The sequence below is a fragment of the Theropithecus gelada genome, chromosome 19, assembly GCF_003255815.1.
Source record: "Theropithecus gelada isolate Dixy chromosome 19, Tgel_1.0, whole genome shotgun sequence".
Taxonomy (NCBI): Eukaryota; Metazoa; Chordata; class Mammalia; order Primates; family Cercopithecidae; genus Theropithecus; species Theropithecus gelada.
The window spans coordinates 21134156-21150523 of NC_037687.1; the positions used below are offsets into that span (position 1 = coordinate 21134156).

Genomic DNA, 16368 nt, shown 5'->3' on the forward strand with positions numbered 1-16368 from the left:
TCCCACTCAGGCTCCTGAATAGCTGGGACTACAGGATGCCACCACAGCTGGCTGGCTGGGCTAGCTAGGTGATCTATCTTATCTTAGATCGATCGATCGATCTATCCATCCATCCATCCATCCATCCTATCTATCCGAGGGAGTTTCACTGTTGTCGCATAGGCTGGAGTGCAGTGGTGCCATCTGGCTCACTGCAAACTCCGCCTTCTGAGTTCAAGCGAATCTCCTGCTTCAGGCTCTAGAGTAGCTGGAATTACAGGTGCCTACCACTACAGCCGGCCTAAGTTTTGTCTTTTTAGTAGAGACGGGGTTTCACCACATTGGCCAGACTGCTCTCGAACTCCTGATCTCAAGTGATCTGCCCATCTCAGTCTCTCAAAGTGCAGGGATTACAGGTGTGAGCCACTGCGCCCAGCCAATACTTTTTTTTTTTTAAAGAGGTAAACTTTAAGAAATTGGGTCAGAGAAAAAGTGTTTCTTCATCTTAAAATTCCAGGAAACACACACACACACATATAAAAATTAAGACATATATATACATTTCCTGGAATTTTAAGAGAGAGATATATATATATCTCAAATGCCTTTCTCATTTAGTAATGTAGGAAGGTAAACTCTTATTATGAATAGTCTGAACCCAAAATTCAGAAAATATCTTGATTTGAATGTTCAAAATAATGTAATACTTTAAGAAACAACAGATTCTAAAGCAACTGTATTCTCTAAATGTGTAAGTAGATGATTTCCTTCACTTGTTAGAGAAAAATATTTGAATACATATTTGTAAACTACATTTAACAAATGAACATAAATACTTAGCAGTAAGAAATGTATTAAACAAGCAGATGAAGAAACAATTTGCCTCTAACACTGACAAACACTAGGCATTTAAGTGCTGATTTATCTAGTGTTACTGGAGTGCAAAGGAACAGAACTCAACAGGAGATCTTTCCAGAGATATTTGTAACTATGCTGTATGTGAATATATGGGAATTTGCCAGATAGTATTAAAAACATCCAACTACTATTATAGCCCCAGGCTGACTGATTAGAATAAACATGGGTTACAAACCACTGATTTGGCCACCTTCTTTTTAGCCTCAACATTGATCATGAGCTAACAGCATTAACAAGAGCTAATAAATTTCCTGTCCACTCGCTACGCGGTGGGAAATTTTCTGGTACCTTTATCAGTATTAATTGCTTTAATTTTACCAATATCCTAAGATTTAAGCACTATTATCCTCACTGTACAGCTGAAGAGTTAAGCACACGGAAGTTAACAAACTGTGTTCAGGTCATATAGCTCATAAGTGGCAGAACTGGGATGCAAACAGGAACCACCTGATACTAAGTATCAATCTTAATCATGATGCCCAACACCCTCTCACCTAATGCTTTTTTCCGTTTCCGATGTAACATTTTGGCTTTGAATCTTCCAATTTAGTAGAATCTAAAAAGAATTTAAAAATTGCTATTTATACCTTTAGATAGTATGTAGAACTTGATTTTTGGTTTAAAGTACTCATTACTAAGCCTTAAAAAAATATTTTGGTAAATGAATACTAACAATGCTATTTCTCCCATGATTTAAAAGAACCACTAATTTTAAGTATATCAAATTTTTATATTAAAAGCTAGAATGAGCCTATAATTAAATATAAAATTTATGGTCTGCATATACATAATCATTTTTTGACTGGTCTACACTTTCTGAAAGTTTCAGAAACACTATTATCAGAATACTTTTTTCTATTTAATAAATATTTTTTACAGTGACTAAAATAGTTTGGAATTACTTTTTTAAAAAAAATTTTTTTTGAGATGGAGTTTCACTCTTGTTGCCCAGGCTGGAGTGCAGTGACGCAACCTCCGCTCACTGCAAACTCCGCCTCCCAGATGCAAGTGATTCTCCTGCCTTGGCCTGCCGAGTAGCTGGGACGACAGGCGCCTGCCACCACACCCAGCTAATTTTTGTATTTTTATTAGAGACAGGGTTTCACCATGTTGGCCAGGCTGGTTTCGATCTCCTGGCCTCAGGCAATCTGCCCACCTCGGCCTCCCAAAAGTGCTGGTATTACAGGTGTGAGCCACTGTGTCCGGACAATAGTTTGGAATTACTAATCAGTAACTTACCAGTGATCAAGGAATTGGCTACAGTTAGGTGACTAAAAATCTGTAGACTAAACTTAACCTACCAAAAAAAATTATATAAAATAAGAATATGGGCCGGGCGCAGTGGCTCAGGCCTGTAATCCCAGCACTTTGGGAGGCCGAGGGTGGCAGATCACAAAGTCAGGAGATCGAGACCATCCTGGCTAACACGGTGAAACCCCCTCTCTACTAAAAATACAAAAAAAAATTAGCGGGGTGTGGTGGCGGGCGCCTGTAGTCGTCCCAGCTACTCGGGAGGCTGAGGCAGGAGAATGGTGTGAACCCTGGAGGCGGAGCTTGCAGTGAGCTGAGATCGTGCCACTGCACTCCAGTCTGCCCTACAGAGCGACACTCCGTCTCAAAAACAAAAAACAAAAAACAAAAAACCCTAAAATAAATAAGAAGAATATGGGTCAAGCGTAGTGATTCACGCCTGTAATCCCAGCACTTTGGTAGGACGAGGTCGGCAGATCACGAGGTCAGAAGTTCGAGACCAGCCTGCCCAACATGGTAAAACCCCATCTCTACTAAAAATACAAAAATTAGCCAGGCATGGTGGTGTGCACCTGTAATTCCCAACTACTCAGGAGGCTGAGGCAGGAGAATCGCTTGAACCTGGGAGGTGGAGGGTGCAGTGAGCTGAGATCATGCCACTACACTCCAGCCTAGGCAACAGAACGGGACTCCATATCAAAAAAAAAAAAAAGGCATGTAATTCCTCCAAATTGTTTTATCAAGATGTATTTTGCTACATCTTGATAAATTATTCCAAATTTCAAATCCACAGGTCATTGTATATTGTTTTGCCACATTCAACATTCACTTAAAAATAGAAGATTCTGCCAGGCAGGGTGGCTCATGCCTGTAATCCCAGCACTTTGGGAGGCTGAGGCGGGTGGATCACCTGAGGTCGGGAGTTTGAGACTAGCCTGGCCAACATGGCGAAACCGCATCTCTAGCAAAAATACAAAACTTGCTGGGCGTGGTGTAATCCCAGCTACCTGGGAGGCTGAGGTAGGAGAATCACTCGAACCTGGGGGGAGGAGGTCACAGTGAACCAAGAATGGGCCACTTCACTTCAGCCTGAGAGAGCAAAACTGTCTCAAAAAAAAAAAAAAAAAAAAGGCCGGGCGCGGCGGCTCAAGCCTGTAATCTCAGCACTTTGGGAGGCCGAGACAGGCGGATCACAAGGTCAGGAGATCAAGACCATCCTGGCTAATCTGGTGAAACTCCGTCTCTACTAAAAAATACAAAAAACTAGCTGGGCGAAGTGGCGGGCGCCTGTAGTCCCAGCTAGGGAGGCTGAGGCAGGAGAATGGCGTAAACCCGGGAGGTGGAGCTTGCAGTGAGCTGAGATCTGGCCACTGCACTGCAGCCTGGGCGGCAGAGCAAGACTCCATCTCAAAAATAAATAAATAAATAAATAAATAAAATAAAATAAAAACATAAAGAAAAAAAAATTCTGCATAGAAATATGTTGAGATATAAATATATCATACAAAATTAAATTTAAAATTGTTCATTTACCATTAACTCTAGAATCTAATTTCTAAAATATATTTTTTTTAACCAATTTTATATTTGCTATGCTTTTTGTAAGAATACTTTTTTTAACACAGAAAAAAACAAAGTGATGTAATCTTTTCACTTGTTAACAATGTATATCTATTCTGAAAGTTATATTGATAAGCAAATTCTTCAGTTAAAACCAATTTTTCAGTGCATTAAAGAATACCAACTTTCTCCTTAGAACCTACAAACTCCCATGTAAAATGACAACGCACGAAGACAACAATGAGAAAACTGTAGACATAACACAGTAAAAGAGGAAAGACTGTGATGCATATATACTTGGAATACACATAAGACAAAATTGAAAATCAAAAGAAGCAGAATTTTTGTATAAATTCAGTAAGTCAGCTTTGCAGCAGTCCTCTCCACATGATGAATCAATGTTATTTCTTCACCATTGGTATTTTCCATTTCCAACTTGAAGTTACAAACTCCAGCAAAAGTATTTATGACTTATTATAAAGCATGTTTTACTCAGAAGTCATATTTGTTTGCTACATATGTAAAAACATCCTCATGACTTGTGAAGTCTCCCTAGTACTTACCAAAGCAAATTAGCTCACTCAACAGATTTACTTATGTCAATATGAAAAGTGAAACAATAAAGAAAATTAGGCTTATATAGGTTTCTCCAATAAAACAAAATCAAAAACTAATACAGTAATTTTGTAATTACATCTAAAAATTATTTTGTGTGCACTCTTTAAATTTCATAAAAATCATTCTTATAATCCCCAACCAGCTCACATAATGAGTACTTCATAAACTACAAAACAAGAAAATCATGGGCCTAGCATGAGTACCAGACAAGTAAAAACTGAGAATGTGCATAGGCAGATTCTGAACCATAAGCCCTAACATTTTACAGCAATGAATTCAATACAATGCAGAGTATAGATTTGCTTTCAACATTTTCAAGGTTTTTAGTTTTCTAATAAGTCACTGTATTGTTTTGTTCCAATATTGCTTTCCTCTTCTGAAAATGGATATAAACTCGTACTCACACATACTTCATAATTTTCTTACACCTAAGGTTTATCTTTAGAGTCATATATGTATATATTTAACTCTATGTAAATAAAAACTAAAAGCCTGTATGTGTTTGCAGGCAGAGAGAAAACATGTTCAAAGAAAAATATGTAACAAATTCTTTAAGTATTTATTCAGGACTTAGAGATGTATCAATTTTATTTATACTTCTATACAAATTTTATTATGACCATAAAAATGACCCTGTAGCGAAGAACAATTGTAAATTTTAAAATAATCAAAGTGCTTTTAATATTTTAAAACACAGTATTTCTGTTATTTTACTAATCAAATTGTAATAAAAAGGATAAATGCTAGAGGTGATGGATGTCTCATTTATCCTGATGTAATTATTATATATTATACACCTGTACCAAAAAATGCCATATATGGCATAAATATATACACACACTGTGTAACCACAAAATTAAAAAGAATAAGACAGGATAAAAACGGGGCCAGGCATGGTGGCTCACGCCTGTAATCCCAGCACTTTGGGAGGCCGAGGCGGGTGGACCACGAGGTCAGATGGAGACCATCCTGGTTAACACAGCGAAACCCTATCTCCACTAAAAATACAAAAAATTAGCTGGGTGTGGTGGCAGGTGCCTGTAGTCCCAGCTACTCAGGAGGCTAAGGCAGGAGCAAGGCGTGAACCCAGGAGGTGGAGCTTGCAGTGAGCTGAGATCGTGCCACTGCACTCCAGCCTGGGAGACAGAGCGAGACTCCCTCTCAAATAAAAAAAAGTATAAAAATGTAACCTATGTGAAAAATACGTTTTAACTTATTTGCAATCTGAAGCCACTGACAGAACCGATTACTAGACATGTTATTCCACTATGTTGCCAAATAGCTTATCGTTATATTTTACCTACACCCTCAAGTAAGGTGGGTATGTTACAGTTAGTGGAATAATAATGCTCCATTGAATGCACAAAACTTTTTTTTTTTTTGAAACAGGATCTTGCTCTTGTTGTCCAGGCTAGGGTGCAATGGTGTGATCTTGGCTCTCTGCAACCTCTGCCTCCTGGCTTCAATTGATTCTTCTGCCTCAATCTCTGAAGTAACTGGGATTGCAGGCACCTACCACCATGCCCGGCTAATCTCTTGTATTTTTAGTAGAGACAGGGTTTCACCATGTTGGCCAGGCTGGTCTCGAGCTCCCGATCTCAAGTGTTCTGCCTGTCTCAGCCTCCCAAAGTGTTGGGATTACAGACATGAGTGAGCCACTGCGCCCAGCCAGAATGTACAATAGTATTAATATAGTAAAAGAAAATATCTAATTAAAAATTAAGTCCACACATAATCTAAGAGTTTTTAAATGTACTGCATTTTATTAAATAAAAGTACAATCAGTAACATTATATGGTACTACTTTAACTTACATTTAACTAAAAAATGTTTTTCTCTTATAACATGAAAGAGTATTACTCTGAACAACTACCTCATAAATCACTAAGTTAACTACAAAGAGCCTCTTCACTTAGATACTTATCATGCATCTTACATTTCATTGTCCTTACTCTTTTACAGAAGAGGTGGTGTGTAATTCCCACCTAATAAAGTATCCCTCATATCTCTTATGCAGCAATAGTTGATCATATGCTTTCACAGGTGAATGCAATAGAAATGAAGAAATAGCATGAAGTAATTTCAGAGTTAACTTACATCATTATTTACTTTTAGAAAGTTTTGTAACTTACCAAAAAAGTATACTTTAATGTAATTATGACTTTTCAAAGAAATGTCTACTCATTTTAAAGTTATATAAAATTAATTTACTTACCAACTGTAGTTTTGGATTTTCTACACACAGCAGTCTGATTTAGTGTAATGTCTGAAGTGTCAGTGCCTTAGCTATTTCTACTGTTAATTCTCTGATAATTATATAAACTCAATTTGAATTAAATATTTCTTCGTATTTATTTCATCTGCAAAAGAATATTTTAGTATGAGCTCTCTGGCATTTTCTATGCTATAGTTATTGAAAAAATGTTTTCCCAAACTGACTACATTTGCTGAATTCTTCTCCGATATAAATTCCCTAACGTTGAACAAAGTTTCAGCAACTGCTTCACGGTTCTTCTCTAGTAGAAAATGTGTACAATAGGCGGGCATGGTGGCTCATGCCTGTAATCCCAGCACTTTGGGAGGCCGAGACAGGTGGATCACGAGGTCAGGAGATTGAGACCATCCTGGCTAACACAGTGAAACCCCATTTCTACTAAAAATACAAAAAATTAGCTGGGGGTGGTGGCGGGCGGGTGGGCGTGGCACCACTAGTCCCAGCCACTCGCTAGGCTGAGGCAGGAGAATCTTGTGAACCTGGGAGGCGGAGCTTGCAGCGTGCAGTGAGCTGAGATCACGCCACCGCACTCCAGCCTGGGTGACAGAGCGAGACTCTGTCTTAAAAATAAAAAAATAAAAATGTGTACAATAAAATATGTGATACAAGTACTACAACCCTCTTTATATTTGTAATGTTTGTCTTCAGAATAAACTCTTCACTTTAAAGGCTTATATTTCGGCCGGGCGCGGTGGCTCAAGCCTGTAATCCCAGCACTTTGGGAGGCCGAGGCGGGTGGATCACAAGGTCAGGAGATCGAGACTATCCTGGCTAACATGGTGAAACCCCGTCTCTACTAAAAAATACAAAAAACTAGCCGGGCGCGGTAGCGGGCGCCTGTAGTCCCAGCTACTTGGGAGGCTGAGGCGGGAGAATGGCGAGAACCCGGGGGGCGGAGCTTGCAGTGAGCCGAGATCGCGCCACTGCACTCCAGCCTGGGAGCACAGCGAGACTCCGTCTCAAAAAAAAAAAAATAAAAATAAAAAATAAAGGCTTATATTTCTGAAAGATCGTTTGATAGTAATTGTATTTATAATATTAAGTATGAACTCTCTGATGTTGTACAATATGTGAGCAGATATTAATGACTTTCCCACATTCTTTATATTTGTACACCATTTCTCAACTATAAATGCTTTCCTGTGCAATAAGTTGTGAACACTGGTTAAAAGTTATATTCTTCATACTTGGAGATTTCTCCAGTATAAATTATTTTACCTGCAATCAAGTGTGAAAACCATTTAAAAGCTTTTTCACATTCTTTGTATTTCTAGAGTTTTGCAAGAGTATAATTTTTTTTTTCTTTTTTTAATGTTTAGAAAAGTTTGAGGTGTTATTAAAAGCACTGTGACATTCAGGATTGTAGAGTTTTGCTCCAGTATGAAACATCTTATATCTGTTAATAATTGAGGACTTGTTAAGGGCTTTGTGACATTCTTCACACTTTAGGATTTCTTTCTAGTATAAATTATGTGTTGAGAACTTGTAAAGGCTTTGCCACATTCTTCTTATTTCTAGGCTTTATCTTCCATATGAGTTCTCATGAATTCTTTTGTACTTAGTAAATGTTGAGGATTTGTTAAATCCAGGCCACATTCTTCACATTTGTACGGTTTCTCTACTATGAATTCCCTTATGTTTAATAAGGATCGAGGAATGGTTACAAGCTTTGCCACATTCTTCACTTCGTTGGGGTTCTTGAGCATGAATTCTCTTATGTACAGTAAGGTTTGATAAACGATTAAAAGGTTTACCACATTCTTCACATTTGTAGGGTTTCTCTCCAGTATGAATTATCTTATGTTGAGTAAGGTGTGAAGACCGGTTAAAGGTTTTGCCACACTCATCACACTTGTAGGGTTTCTCTCTAATATGAATTATCTTATGTGGAATAAGGTATGAAGACTGGTTAAAAGTTTTGCCACACTGTTCACATGTGTAGGGTTTCTCTCTATTATGAATCATCTTATGTTGAATAAGGTGTGAAGACCGGTTAAAAGCTTTTCCACACTCTTCATGTTTGTAGGGTTTCTCTCCAGTATGACTCATCTTATGTCCAGTAAGGGCTGAGGACCGGTTAAAGGCTTGGCCACACTCTTCACATTTGTAGGGTTTCTCTCTAGTATGAATTATCTTATGTTGAGTAAGGGTAGTAAGAGCTGAAGACCAGTTAAAGGCTTTGCAACATTCATCACATTTGTAGGGCTTCTCTCTAATATGAATTCTCTTATGTTCAGTAAGGTGTGAAGGCCAGTTAAAGGCTTTGCCACATTCTTCACATTTGTAGGGTTTTTCTCTAGTATGAATTATCTTATGTCGAGTAAGGTGTGAAAACCTGTTAAAGGCTTTGCCACACTCTTCACATTTGTGGGGTTTCTCTCCAGTATGAATCCTCCTATGTCGAGAAAGGGCTGAGGACCGGTTAAAAGCATTGCCACACTCTTCACATTTGTAGGGCTTCTCTCCAGTATGAATTATCTTATGTTTACTAAGGGCTGAGGACTTGTTAAAGGCTTTACCACATTCTTCACATTTGTGGGACTTCTCTCTAGTATGAATTCTCTTATGTTGAGTTAGTTGTGAAAGCATGCAAAATGATTTACCACATTCTTTACATTTGCAAGTTTTCTTTTCAGTATGTCTTATCTTATGTCTATCTACATTTGAAAATTTATAAAAGACTTTCTCATATTCATCACATTGATATATTTTCCTCTGGGTTGTTGTCAGACATTGGTTAAGTCTATTACAATCTCCTTTGCACACCTTACACTCATCCACACTTTTACAGCCTAATCTTAATTGTAAATTATCACGTCCACATTTATCATATCTCCTCAGTATGACTTTTTGGAAAAAATCTTTAATGTCTCGCTCTGGCCAAAGGTCTTCAGCAATATGAGAACACATAACTAAAAGAAATTAAAACAACAAATTACTCCACTTACTGGACTCAGGTAAATATTTTTTACAAATCTAACCTATAAAACTATATAAACTATATAACCAAGATGGCATAGCAAAATACCACAGGCTCTAATTTATTCAAAAACATATAAAATGTAACAAAAACATACTGACCAAAACACATTTTTGGAAAATTTATAAATAAATGTGTGAAGTGCCCCAGGTGAAAACAATGAAAAAAGCAACATGAAGAAAAAGAAAAGTCTGTTACATTAACCCAACACAGAACTTCCTTCTCCCCAGTATAACATAGTGTTCTTAGAAGTAAATTGCCAACTCCTTGTTTCTATTTAAAAGACAAGAAAAATACTGGCACATACATTTTTATGTCTGGCTTTTAGGGGTCTTTCAAGACCCTGGTTTCAGTCTCTCATTAAATAAAATGCTGAAAAAAATAGTATACTTTGGAATGACAATTTGAGACTGCTGAGACCAAAGGTAAATGTCACACCAGCAGAGAGACTGCAGTACCACAGAAAGGGATCAAGTGTAGCAAGTGATAAATGCAAATAAACTTTTTAAACTAGAAAATAAAACATTTCAGATAAGACACATTCTAAGAATATGTTTGAAAGGCTCCCAGAATGACTAGCCGTGACAACTGGTTTCAGACTGTGCCAGGATAAAGCTACATTGTAAAGATTGTGACAGGTGGCTTTTTTTTTTCTTAAATGTCCAAGTCTCAATCAAAGATTACAATGTACACAAAATATTAGGGCAACATGGCCCCTTCAAAAAAATCATGAAATTTTCAGAAAGCAATCATTATAAAAGTATTTTAAAAACAGGAATTGTGGAGGTAAAAAACACAAAAAGAGATAATAACCAATTCTAAAGAAAAAATAGTATAAAAATAAAGAAGTTCCACAAACTAAAACACACATCTATAAGAACAATTTAAAATGTCACAGATAAGAATCTAAAGAGCTGCAAGATGAAAGTGATGTGTCATTTGTAAGCATAGTTACACAATAAAGTTTTTCAGAAGAAAATTTTACACGCCAGAAGAAAACTGTGTGATATTGTCAAAGCCCTGAAGAAAAGTAGCTGTCAAGTGAGAATAATCACCAGCAAAAATGTCCTACCAAACAATAATAAAGACCTTCCAAAATAACCAACTCCAGAGACAGTATATTGGCACTATAGATGGCCTATTTATCAAAGATGCTGAAAAAAGTTTCTTCCACTGAAAATAACATGATGCAAGAACACACAATCATATAAAAATATGTAAGTTCCTGGGAAACATACATACACAAAAATAGAATTCCTTAGCATTCTCATAAGGAGACAGAAAACATTTATTATTCTCTAAAATTAGAAAAATAAAAGCACAGAAAGTATTGTAAATATCTGTTAATAAATACACAACTTAAAAAGATATAATCAGCAATATCAATAACAAAGTTGAGGGCAGATGTAATGATGAAAAATTTTTGTATATAACTGAAGTTCATTTTTCACCAGATTAAATATATACTGTTTTATCTTTTAGAGGTTTTATGTAATCCCCAAAGTATCACAAAGAAAATATCTGTGTAGACACCCAAAAGAAAATAAGAAAGAAGTGAAATTTTATCAATATTAAAATGAAATAGACACAAAGGAAGACAGAAAATGAGGGATAAAGATACAAGAATCAAATAAAATAAAATAACAGGAGTCTTTGTCTTTCAGAAAATTACTTACATATATGTATAATTAACTTTCTAATCAAGAGACATAGTTTCAATAGCCTTTCTACAAGAGTCAGTTTAGAACTAATAATAATAAAGCCTGAAAGTGGCAAGATTGAAGTAGGCATTTTATCCAGATACTAACCAAATGAGAACAGAAAAGTTCAAATTAGTATTACATGAGCTACATCTTGAGTCCAAAACTCATATTATATAAAATATATATGAAGTCAAAACTCCAAAAAGACAAAGAAGGGCATTTTAAGCAATAATAGATTTATTCACTGGGAACCTATGAAAAATTTGTACATATGTGCACGTGTGTGTACGTGTGTATCTCACATTAGGGTTCCAAATATGTAAGGTAAATATTGACATAATTGAAAAAACACATAAAAAGCAATGTAATTATAGCAGGATATTTTGATACCTCACATTCTCTGATAATAATAATAAAAGAGAGTATTAGTAAAGAAACAGCAGGCCGGGCGCGGTGGCTCAAGCCTGTAATCCCAGCACTTTGGGAGGCCGAGACAGGCGGATCACGAGGTCAGGAGATCGAGACCATCCTGGCTAACACCGTGAAACCCCATCTCTACTAAAAAATACAAAAAACTAGCTGGGCATGGTGGCGGGCGCCTGTAGTCCCAGCTACTCAGGAGGCTGAGGCAGGAGAATGGCGTGAACCCGGGAGGCGGAGCTTGCAGTGAGCTGAGATCTGGCCACCGCACTCCAGCCTGGGTGACAGAGCAAGACTCCGTCTCAAAAAAAAAAAAAAAAAAACAGCAGACTTGAGGGCAGTATAAAACAAGTATTTCTAACAGTTATAGAGAACACTTCTCAACATTAGGAAAAACACCCTTTGCAATAGCTCATACAACATTCTTTTTGATAGACCACCTGTTAGCTCAAAAAAATAAATCTTAACAAATGTTTTAAAATTAAAATTTTGAGCTGGGCACGGTGGCTTACACCTGTAATCCGAAAACTTTGGGAGGCCGAGGCAGGTAGATCACCTAAGGTCAGGAGTTCAAGACCAGCCTGGCCAACATGAAAATACAAAATTAGCCAGGTATAGTGGTGCATGCCTGTGATCCCAGCTACTTGGGAGGCTGAGGCAGGAGAATCGCTTGGACCCAGGAGGTGGAAGTAGTTGCAGTGAGCGGAGACCACAGCTGCTGCACTCTAGCCAGGGCAACAGAGCAGGACTCTGTCTCAAAAAATAAAAATAAAAATAACTAACTAACTAAATAAATAAATAAATACCTGGCAGGGCACGGTGGCTCATGCCTGTAATCCCAGCACTTTGGGAGGTTGAGGTGGGTGGATCATGAGGTCAGGAGATCCAGACTATCCTGGCTAGATGGTGAAACGTCATCTCTAAAAATGCAAAAAATTAGCCGGGCGTGGTGGCAGGTGCCTGTAATCCCAGCTACTGGGGAGGCTGAGGCAGGAGAATGGCATGAACCCAGGAGGCAGAGCTTGCAGTGAGCCAAGATTGTACCACTGCACTCCAGCCTGGGCGACAAAGCGAGACTCTGTCTCAAAACAAAAACAAAAACAAAACAAAACAGAACAAAAAAAACACCTAAAACTTTGAGTTTATGCCTATAGTCCCAGCACTTTGGGAGACCAAGGCGGGTGGATCAACTGAGGTGGGGAGTTTGAGACCAGCCTGGCCAATATGGTGAAACCCTGTCTCTACTAAAAATACAAAAATTAGCTGGGCCTGGTGGCAAGCACCTATAATCCCTCAGATACTCAGGAGGTTAAGGCACAAGAATTGCTTGAACCCAGGAGGCAGGGGTTCCAGCCTGGGCAACAGAGACTGTCTCAAAAAAAAACAAAACAAAACAATAAAAACACCCTAAAATTTATGGATTACTTTCCATGAACAAAATGGAATAAGAATATAAAACAATGGGAAAAAATTGAAAAATTCACAAATATATAGAAATTAAACAATACACTCAAGCATGCTCTTGTTCAAAGGTTAAAATAATTAATATTGTAAAGATGTTTATACTATTTAATGTAATCTACAGATTTAATGCAATGTTTCTCAAATTTCTCATTGCATTTTTGAAAAAAATAGCAATAGCAAATGCAGAGTGCTATCGCAAGAGACAACAAAGGACCCAACAATCTTCCAAAAAAAAAAAATGTTGGAGGCATTATAATTTCTAATTTCAAAACAGATTACAAAGCTACAGAATTAAAGCAATTTGGTATGAGTATCAAGCTGAAAACAAGACAAATCAAATAGAATGCAACACATAAACTTTCATATATATGGTCATATAGTCATTTGCTTACCCATAATTGTAGCATTGTTACTGAAAGCCAATAGGTAAAAACAATGCTAGTTTCTGTCACCAAATTATTCAATACATATAATTTGAAATGTAAAATTATTGGAATACTCAGTTTCCAAAAAGCAGAAAATATTCTAACAACTACACAGATAAATCTTGATGACATTTTGCAAAGTGACATGAGCCAGCCACAAACAGAGATTGTATGAGATATATAAAGAAGTTACACCACGAGGAACAGAAAACAGAATGGTGTTTGAAAAGTGCCACAATACAGGAAAAATTGGTAGTTGTATGATGTGTAGAGATTTAGTTCTGCAAGACGAAAACATTTCAGCAATATGAATATTTGACAATATTTTATTATAAATTGTTGTGCTTTTGACAAGTAAAAATGAACAATAATAACTAGAAATAATAGCTAGAAATTTAGGTTTTTTTTTTTTTTTTTTGAGACGGAGTTTCGCTCTTGTCGCCCAGCTGAAGTGCAATGGCACCATGTTGACTCACTGCAACCTCCGCCTTCTGAGTTCAAGCGATTCCCCCTGCCTCAGCTTCACGAGTAACTGGGATTACAGGTGCCCAACACCATGCACGGCTAATGTTTTTGTATTTTTGGTAAAGATGGGGTTTTGCCACCTTGGCCAGGCTAGTCTCAAACTGCTGACCTCAGGTGATCCACCTGCCTCGGCCTCCCCAAGTGCTGGGATTACAGGCGTGAACCACCGTGCCCAGCTGATAGTTTTTAAATTATCTTCATGCTGGGCGCAGTGGTTCACGCCTGTAATTCCAGCACTTTGGGCGGCCGAGGCGGGTGGATCACGAGGTGAGGAGATAGAGACCATCCTGGCTAAAACGGTGAAACCCTGTCTCTACTAAAAATACAAAAAATTAGCCAGGTGTGGTGGCGGGCACCTGTAGTCCCAGCTACTCTGGAGGCTGAGACAGGAGAATAGCGTGAACCCGGGAAGCAGAGCTTACAGTGAAGCCAAGATCGCACCACTGCACTCCAGCCGGGGCAACAGAGCTATACTCTGTCTCAAAACAAAAAGCAAACAAACAAAAAACCCAAATCTGTTGATGATGCAATGAAAATGAAACCCATGTTGATTGCTGGTGAAACTCAGGAATGTAGCCATTATTTAAAAAGGTTATAAATGTACCTCAAATAATTAAAAATAAAATTACAGAATACAGCAATCTCATTTATGAATCTGTATCTATAACATGCAACACAGGACCTGGAAGACAAATTTGAACAATCATGTTTATTGTATTAGTATTCACAAAAGTCAAAAGGCTGAAGAAACCCAAATGTCTTTTAATCTGGAAACACGTTGAAAAATATAATACATAAATACAATGAAATATTATTTGGCGTTATAAAATCTTGTCATATTTGAAGATTAACTGAGAATATTGTGTCCCCTGAAATAAGCCAGTAACAAAATAATGAATACTATATAATTCCATAATACGAGATATTTTAAGTAGTCACACTCATAAAAACAGAAAGTGAAATGGTGTTTGTCAATGGTTGGAGAGGGTAAAATGGGTTGTTTTTACTTAATGGGTATTGAGTTTTAGTTTTACAAGATGGAAAATTTCTATAAGTCTCTTGTATAACAATGTGAATGTACTTAACATGCCTGAAATATATGCCATTTTTTTGGAAACAGGGTTTTGTCACCCAAGCTGGAATGCAGCGGTACAACTATGGCTCACTGCAGCCTCAAACTCCCAGGTTCAAATAATACTCCCCTCTAGCTCCCAAATAGCTAGGGCCACAGGTGCACACTACCATGGCTGGCTATTAATTTTTTTTTTTTTTGCAGAGAGGAGGTCTTTGTATGTTGCCCAGGCTGGTCTCAATATTTTGGGCTCGGCCGGGCGCGGTGGCTCAAGCCTGTAATCCCAGCACTTTGGGAGGCCGAGACGGGCGGATCACGAGGTCAGGAGATCGAGACCATCCTGGCTAACACAGTGAAACCCCGTCTCTACTAAAAAATACAAAAAAACTAGCCGGGCGAGGTGGCGGGCGCCTGTAGTCCCAGCTATAGGGAGGCTGAGGCAGGAGAATGGCGTAAACCTGGGAGGCGGAGCTTGCAGTGAGCTGAGATCCGGCCACTGCACTCCAGCCTGGGCGACAGTGCGAAACTCACTCTCAAAAAAAAAAAAAAAAAAAAAAATTTTGGGCTCAAGTAATCCTTCTGACTTGGCCTCCCAAAATCCTGCTATTATTGATGTGAGCCACCACCTTCCTATGACTGAAATGTACACATAAATAGACTAAAGATGGTAAATTTTAGGCCAGGCGGGGTGACTCACACCTATAATCCCAGCACATTGGGAGGCCGGGGCAGGCAGATCACTTGAGGCCAGGAGTTCAAGATCAGCCTGGCCAACATGGTGAAACCGCATCTCTTCTAAAAATACAAAAATTATCTGGGTGTGGTTGCCTATGGCTATAATCCCAGCTACTCAGGAGGCTGAGGCAGGAGAATTGCTTGAATGCGGGAGGCGAAGATTGCAGGGAGGCAAAGGTTACAATGAGCCGACATTATGCCACTGCAGTCCAGTCTAGGTAGCAGAGCAAGATTCCATCTCAAAAAAAGACGGTAAATTTTATGTTATCTGTTTTTTCAACAATAAATGTTTTAGGAGAAAAACTAAAAAAAATACAGAATTATAAATCCTTTCAAAAATTAACTTCAAAAAAATGACGAAAAAGAAGGAATATTAAAAAAAGAATACCTTCAAATCACAAAAGTTTTTTTTTTTTTTTTTTTTTTTTTTTTTGGGGGTTTCC

At 37.9% G+C, this 16368-nt stretch overlaps 1 protein-coding gene across 1 annotated transcript in view; it reads right to left on the bottom strand.

Annotated features, from left to right (window-relative positions):
- Positions 1-8200: 8200 nt before the first annotated feature.
- Positions 8201-16368, bottom strand: part of LOC112611884 (zinc finger protein 723-like) — a 30137-nt gene continuing 21969 nt past the window's right edge. Inside the window, exon 7 of the mRNA XM_025365856.1 lies at positions 8201-9513. Within this exon, the coding sequence (XP_025221641.1) occupies positions 8201-9513 (1313 nt within the window). The remainder of the gene's footprint in view (positions 9514-16368) is intronic.